An 8,369-nucleotide genomic window follows, 5' to 3' on the forward strand; every position below is an offset into this window, starting at 1 on the left:
AATGTTAACAAATTTGTCTTTCATACGTAATGTAACGGAGTGACCAGGAATGTATATAAACAGTGGATTTCAAAATAAAACACACAAAACATAAAATAAGAGCGGAGCGGGGCTGAACATGACAACTATAACCTGTGTTACAACGTGACGCAAAATGATGTGCGTTTTTCACGGAAGTAATGGCTGGACTACAATAGAGCTGTTTTGAGCAGTTCGTGAACAGTGTTCTCTGTGGGAGATGGTAACTCTCTTTGGAGTGGACTTGGGGCTTTTTCACTTTGTAAACCTATAACGTGCACACAAAAGTTATATAACACAACAAAGGAAAGGGAAAAGGCCAAAAAGCATAATATGAGCATTTTAAAATGGAAGTGGTGAACAAAGTTGATTTGTCAGTTGAAATGTCAGTTGAAATGTAGGTTATAAAGCAGTTGTAACTGAAAGCAGTTGAAGTAAGTTGTGTATGAACAGTGGAAGTTAAAATCGCTTGTTGAGATGTGAAAGGGTTTAAAGTGTCAGTCTATGTGTAAGTGGTAAAAAGAGTTGACATGCCATTTGAAAGCAAGTGAATTATCATTTGAATAGTGAGAGATGAAAGCAAGTGACAAGTCAGTTGAAGTGTTAAACACAGTTCAAGTGTGTGCACTGAAAGCAGTTGAAATAAATTGTGTATGAATAGTGGAAGTTGGGTGAGTTAGAGTAGTAAGAGAGGAGTGTACATAGTTGAAATGTAAGTGAATTGTACGATCAGAAAGTAGTTGAAGTGTCAGCTCAAAAGTACAAATATGATGTCAATTGACATCATGATGTCAATTGACATCATATTGAGTCAGTTAAGTGTAAGTGGTAAAAGCTGTTGAAATTGAATGTGAAGGTGTAAGTTAATGGGACAGTTGAATCACTTTATTTGCAGGAGTTTTTTTGTTTGTATCCCTGAACCATCAGAGGCTGCTTTCATCCTAACGGAAATCCATATCCTTAACATTTGCTCTGCCTCTGCCACTGATGCATAAGCCAGGTAAATGTCAGCAGCAGGTTGTCTAACTCATCATCCCGCTGATGTGCCTTTTGAATATCCACCAATCGTCTGTTTGGCTCCATGTCAGGTATTTGCTCAGACAGAAGGATTTTTCCCATGCATACTAATGTGTTCCTCGAAAACTCTCTGCTGATTGATTCCAGGGAGTGTGCTGGTCTTTTAGGGCTGGCTGCGTAGATGAAGTTTCTTAACAAAGTGCAGGAAGTGGTTTAAAAATTCATGCTATGCAAAGTTTAGCATTAAAATGTTAGGCATTGTATTCCAACCTGCCAAAGTGCATTGCAGTGCAGCAAATGTTTCAGCCTGAGAGATGTTTTCTGCAGCCCAGTTTGCTTTGAACTAATGCAGATCTTCATAGTCTTGTTGATTTGTTAACTTGTTTGCTTGATAACCTGTTGATCTCACGCATATAACTTTGATGAAGGCTGGCCCAGAACCATATCCAGCAGTCCCAGCTGGAGAAAAGAGTAAAAATTGCAGCATCTGCCCAACACATCAGAACATTTATGGCTCCCCCTCTTTGTTCCTGCCTCTCACCAACTCTCTCCTACTTTCTCCATCATACTCTGCACAAAAACTTTAAAGCTGTAGAGTTAGTCCTTTTCCTTCCACTCTGCTCCCTGTTTTTCCCTCTGAGGTCAATGATTTCATTGGACAAACTCAAACAAGAGGATCCCCTGAAATCCTGTTAATTGTCTGTTCATTTGTTTAGACATGGACAGATGGGGTCAAAGTCAACCTTCTCTTATTAGGATTCAGATGTAGTCCTAGCATGTTTTCTCTTCTCCCTCTAAGGCTTTGATACGCAGGATGTGGGACTTTGCAATGGCACCATTTGAATTGAAAGTGAAAGCTGAGAATCAAAGAGCCGGATTGGTACTGTGGGCAGAACCTCTAATCAATATCCGACATGAGGAAGAGCTCAGACAACACAGCCACAGACAATGGACAATGATACTTTTTTTGGCCAAGGGCAAGGCATTGGTTGAATTAAAAAAAAAAAATTAAAGACACAATCAAAATAGACCATTTTTATTACAAATACAAAACACAACAGGAAAAGCGCAGTTTGTTGCATAAATAGCTTGTTGTTGATTTAAATTCAGTGCGGAATATGTTCCTATTTTATAAAGCATTATTTCCCTCTAAGGTTTGCATCAATGGCTACATTTTTTGTTGTATTTGTATATGTCTCCATCACACTGCTGATTTTGTCCTTCTCAGAAACTATCCCAATTTGAAAAGAAATTCTGATGCATTTGCCAAAGTTAAAAGTGTTGAGGCATTCCCTTGCCAACATTATGCTAGTGCTTAGTTCATAGAAATAGTACCAAGTTACTTTACATTATTTCCTTCAAAATTATAAAAGTTGACATGCAAATGAACCATATTCAGTACGTTTTAATCATTCAGATATATTTACAATTCTTTTACAAAACAATACAAAAATTAATATCAATTAAATATTTTTCCCCATATAAAAATGAATAACTTACAGTATACTTGTTTTAGGATAGTCGTTGTATAATGATTATCTACATGTACAAAAAAACTAATTTCCTGGTATTTTGGAAATTTTGAAAAAATTAAGGTGCACTTGAGTGCCTATTAACTCATAAAAAACAAACTACATCAGTGATCATAACAAAATATTAACAATGGAATTGTTCCAATATATCAATATACTGGTATATAATATACCAATACACCATGTACAAATATGATTATAAAAAAGATATGTGAGTCAGATTTATTCTATGTGCTTTCTTTAGCATAAATATTAGATATAATATGAATGAAACCTGTGAAACGTCTGTAATAAAACACAACCTAATCAGTGCAGATTAAAACTGCAAATGCACTAATGTTGAAACAAACGGCTTTTGACAACAGAGGCGTCATCTATGCTAGCATCACGCCTTCAAATAAAGATCTCTCAATCTGACTGACTGTGTAGTCATTTTGTCATATATTTTCAGTTCACAGTAAGTGCACTCTTGTCAACAAATTGTTTCCAATTTGTCCCGGGACACAAATGGAAATTGCAATAAACTTGAATATGAAGTTTGATGTAGCCTACCTACAGCAGCTACAAAGCTGACACTGCCAGTGTGTAGGTTTTACCCTCTGAGGTCAAAAGCTTTTGATGTTTATATCACACCATTCCTGTGAAAGCAGAGCACACAACATGAAGGTGTGATTCCCATAGCACCAAAGTGAGCAGGTATGAGCAGCTATGATCTTATTATGTCCTTAATTACCACATTGTCAATGGTAAACAAACATAGTGAAATATGCAGCACCACATACAGTATATACTGTGTTTAAGGACCCATTCTACACATAAATTATATTTCATCAATTCAAATAGTCATGTAACAAATTAATTTACAGTTTATTTACAAGTCATCAAAATTGTCTGCTGCCTTCAAATGTAAGTTTGTGTCTTTAAATAAGTCCATATATACAAAATAGTGTGGTCCACGACTGTTGTGCAAATCCTTAAGGGATTAAAATAATGTCTCTGTGGTACTGTAGGTTGTCAGCTTATGTCGAGAGGAAACCTGTGTTTATTTGAACCAGTGCAGGTAGTTTGTCTTGAGAGCGGGGAAGCACATGTTGTTGCTGCAGGAGCCCCCGTAGCTGGGAGGGCAGGCGGAGCAGGGTACACCTACTTTGTAGGGAGCCTCTCCGATCCAGTTGCCCCTGGAAGACAGAAACATGTACAGTGTCAATGGAGTTAGATGTAACCGGAGAGTCTATATTAAATATATTTTCAACTTGAATCAGCATAGCTTGTCTAAATATGTCTAAATGCTGGAATCAAAGATGATGAATTGATGATCAGGTATAGGAGAGGTTCAATGTGGCCAGGTTCTACATAAACAAATGTCTTCCAAAAAAACAGAACATACTTTTGTATATGGATAATATGGATTAATATGAATATGCGTGCACAAGGAATACATTTGAGAAACAGTTTGTCAGTTTTAAAGAGGAAAATGTTGATGTTAAAAGTTCATTCTTGACAATCTCATTTGAATGTCCATTTCATAGCTGTTTGCTCATTTTGCCCAAAAGCCCTTACAGTGCTTAGAAAAATATTGAATTTGAACATCTGGTATTCCCTGACAACTGTTCAAAATCTATCTATCTGCTCATGAAGATGACGTAAAATGTATTTATAAAGCTCTTTTCACAGCGTGGCTGTGGCTCCAGAACAGCTACCAAATGGACCTTAAATGAGATTAAAATTATGTCATAATAAGATTGCTTTGTCAAGAGCAGAATATCACTTATTAAGCAATCTGTACTTTCTGAGCAAATGAGAAATCCGACTTCAGCAAGTGTATCACTGAAAATGTAAATGGTAACCAGCTATCTGGACACCACCCAGATTCAAGATGCCAGTGCCATCTGGTGTTATAGCAGCCTCAATGTCCTGAGCCTGTTACTCTTACATATGTCTCAAACCAATGGGATTAAAGAACCTGGCTCACATGTCAGTCACAAGTCCCAACAGGCTTTGATTGTTGGAATTTTTTCGAGAATTTTTCTCCTGTTTTGTGGCTCTCCGGAGCTTTGGTTATGTGGTACCGGTTCACAGGCTTGTATTGAGGTTATCTGAATCTCCCGGCAACATGGGTGGCATTTCACAACTCAGCACACAACAGGGGCGTCTGTGTCGGGATTAAGCCACCGTCATCAGGTTAACAGGTTCTTTAGAATTAACAAGCTTCCTTACAGCATGTATTTAAAGTACACTTACTTGGGTGAGTAGTTGCAAACTAAATACGTCGCCCGTTTCCACACTGAGCCCCATACGTTCATATTATGACACGTGTGAACAGCACAGCCTACTTTGTTGGATGTTGCCCACACCATCTGCAAAAAAAGACATTTACAAGCCAATTAATGCCATTGTTACACCAATTCATAGTATGTAATAATCATTGTTGTCCGTGTACCTGTGTATAATGGGTACACATGGGTCCATAGCATCTGAGAGGGCATCGAGGGTTGCAGTCGCGGGGGTAGGGAAAGGAGTAATCCTTGACCTCATCGTACCAAGGCTTCACCAGCTGGAGAATGGATCGATAGCTGTGAACAGAAGACCGACAGTAAACTATACTGTACAACTAATGATAAGCAACTAATGGCTAACTCAGGCTGACCTTGTCACCGGACAGAGATTCAAGCCTTGATAATCTATGATTTGCCAATTATCAATATATTTTATGATAAAATAGTAAGAGGTGGATGTGTAGTTTGGCTGCAGGTGTTTTGCATTACACAGAAAACTGTAAGACACTGACTTGGACCTGTGATTCTTGCTTCACAGCAAAAAGCTCCATTGTTTCAAATCTCAGCCCTGTGTGTGTGTAGCATTTACAGATTTCAGTTATTTCCATATTTGTGTGCGTTCCCTCAAGTTGCTCTGGTTTCCTCCCACAGTTATTGAACCAACCATTTTTTTTATATTTCTTGTGAATTTGACTGGATTCTTTTTTTCAAATTGTTTCCAAGTCATTTATGGTGTTTCAGGACATGCGGCTCAAGTAAAGGGAAGATCTAAAATGTTCTAAACATTTTGTCACATTGTGAACTGTAGAGTTACCATGAATGACATTTCAGCATATCAACAATGGCATTTTAAAAATGTGCCAGAGCTTCAGAGTTTGCAGCCAAACAGCAACGATTTAATACTTAACAAAGATTGAGTTATTGTGATTGTTTTCACAATAGTCAGGTTTATTTGCAAGATATCCAAACGTGCTCGGCAGAATCTTATTACTACTTAGATCTAGTAGGTTTTTTTTCAGGAAATAACATTACTAAAGAACTCCCTAGCAAGCCACGAGGAATAATCAGAATGAGCAGTATTTCCTTGAGTCTCATGATGTTCCTCAATAAAATAAAAAAAGAGTGTTAGAACATGTGAAGGTGCCCTGTGTTTCCAAATGGAAAATCAAGACCCACTAAAGGGATGCGCCTTTGTCCTCAGGGGTCATGGCTGAAAACACAACTTTTGTTTATTTGAAGGGTCACAGGAGCATTCCTCAAGCAGTCACCGGGTCACAGTGCAAAAACCTTTTAGGAGAAAGAAGAAGGGGGCGGCAAGGCAACGACCATGACTGCAGCGAGACAGAGAGTCATCCCTGAGAGGAGCAGCAGATGTTGGGGAGGGGGAGGGGAGTCAAAGGTCACTCACCGTCCTGTCCTGACTGAGAGGTTTTGACCCAGGAACCTGAGGAGGTGAGGTGGCCCGTGCTCCCACAAGCAGGCATGAGCCCAGTCCTCGGCTGTCTTAGCCAGGGTTTCGTCCCACACCTAAACACACAGGCACATGGTGGGAACGTGGAAACCCATTACACAACTGAAAATATCAACACTATAGATCTTCATTTAGCAGTGAGATAAGAGTTGGCACCACTTGAGTTCATAGCACTGTTACAGGTGTTACCATGGCAAGGAGCATAAGTCATCCATCAAATCAGTTACATAAGCAGAGAAAGTTCATTGCCCAGTGTCCAATGTAACTCTTTCACTGAATAGACAGGGAGTTGGATAGCATTGGTTTAAGAAATCCAAACTTGTCAACAGCCACACTCATGAACGGTTTCATTGGGAATGGTTTGTGATTGGAGCAATGAGGAGAGATTTCCCCCGATGACTTCATTCTACAGGACTTTTGTCAGTTTTGCATCTCATTACCAGTGCAACTACAGAGGATGGAGATGCTGCCAATTTAAAGCATGAAAATATGATAGCTGAGTTGCTATGTTCGTCTGACACAGTTTCTGGAACAACCTTTCAAAGTAAAACGAGCATTATACTGCTTCACACCATAACATTTTATTTTGCAGCTCAAAGTAATGAGCTATAGATGAAATTAAAAGATCAGAAATGTTGGGATTTTGCAATCAAGTGACCACTCTCTCCATATTACTACCATTACTACTTTGGTGGTCTCCTGCAGTGCAATCTGCTCAACAGCTGAAGGTGCCAAGAAACGTCAAAACATTTGTCACTTAACTTCCTGACACAGTTACATCTATTAAAATCAGATTCTCCATCACCTCTTATTATTTCACTTGACGCATGCGCTTTGGTCATTAGCAGAACATAATAAAACATTATAAGGAGGAGGAGGTATACAGTGCATGGTTCCAGGAATATGAAAATACATGCACATTAATTAAGTTTCACTTACCATGTATTCCATATTGGAAGCTGGGGGAAACACCTTCCCTCTTACTTTGTTATGGTAGTCAAGAATGGCAAGCATGTCGTTCTGACTAATGTAACGCTTCCTCCTGCTTTTGGACATAGTCGTGGTGTCGGTTCCATAGCTGTGCGCTGCGCCTAGATTGGTGAAATTGGCGGCTGGCAAGGACGTGGAGACAGCAGGAATAGTTGTTGCCAATGCACTTGCTCCGCAAGATACGCACAGAAGTATTAGGTCTACGGCAAATAACTGATTTTTCATGTTTGTTTTTTTGGAAACCGCAGACAGAATATCCCGCGTCTTGGAGTGATCTGAAAAGAAAGCAAAAAGACAAACTTAAAGTGTTGTCGCGGTGCGCACAAATAAGAGGCATTTTAAATTCAGACATGCTTAGCTTCAAACCTCCAACGCAGGACAGAAAAACCAGAGACATTCCTCCACACAATAGTTGGTCCTACCTTTTCTTGCGCAGCGGTACTTTTTGCCTGCGTTGCCAAGGCTGCGTCACCTCTAAAGACTCGGCAATGGATTGGAGAGAGGGAGGGCAAGTGAGGAGATTTTGCGCTTTGCAAACTTAGTGAGTGCTTCAGGAGAAGTCCGTCTATTGGGGGTTTATATAGGCTATTGCAGTGGACGATGCAGGAAGTGCGCCTGCCTTGGAGGTAGACGCACAGCCCCTCCTTGTCACCTGAAACACAGCATATGTTTGGTTTTCCCGAACCCATTTCTGGCACATCTTGCTCAATTTCATCATGGCATCTGCTTTAGGTTTGGGCAGCTGCAGGATGTGGAAGGACAACATTTAATTAACAAAGTACACCAGGATACGTGGATAGAGCATAATACATGACTATTTATGCCTTGTCCTAGGTTCTCAAAAAGCAAGTGTGAAGTATGTTGCTATGAATGTATTTATGATTTATATTTATTTAAATATGAACCCTCAATCTCACAATATTGATTGACTTGACTTGAATGAAGCTCTTAACAATCACTTTGTCACATCAGCTCCATATGAGGGTGATACAATTTGCACTTGCCACAAGCTCCACTGATCACTGGTCAGGACATCCACATAAACTCATGGGTGGGAGGAAGCCA

At 39.5% G+C, this 8,369-nt stretch overlaps 1 protein-coding gene across 2 annotated transcripts; it reads right to left on the reverse strand.

Moving 5' to 3' along the window:
- Positions 1-2,055: 2,055 nt before the first annotated feature.
- On the reverse strand, positions 2,056-7,862 carry pi15a (peptidase inhibitor 15a). 2 transcript variants are annotated; one of them, XM_028569694.1, is made up of 6 exons: positions 7,727-7,862; positions 7,254-7,579; positions 6,252-6,370; positions 5,008-5,140; positions 4,809-4,924; positions 2,056-3,745 (listed from the first exon to the last, which is right to left on the reverse strand). In XM_028569694.1, exons 2-6 carry the CDS (start codon positions 7,527-7,529, stop codon positions 3,610-3,612), a joined length of 780 nt encoding a protein of 259 aa, XP_028425495.1. In that variant the 5' UTR covers positions 7,530-7,579; positions 7,727-7,862; the 3' UTR covers positions 2,056-3,609. The 2 variants fall into 2 exon arrangements, with proteins under 2 accessions (XP_028425495.1, XP_028425494.1); XM_028569693.1 differs by lacking the exon at positions 7,727-7,862 and adding an exon at positions 7,671-7,717.
- Positions 7,863-8,369: the final 507 nt, after the last annotated feature.

This window comes from Perca flavescens, chromosome 22, assembly GCF_004354835.1.
Source record: "Perca flavescens isolate YP-PL-M2 chromosome 22, PFLA_1.0, whole genome shotgun sequence".
Taxonomy (NCBI): domain Eukaryota; kingdom Metazoa; phylum Chordata; class Actinopteri; order Perciformes; family Percidae; genus Perca; species Perca flavescens.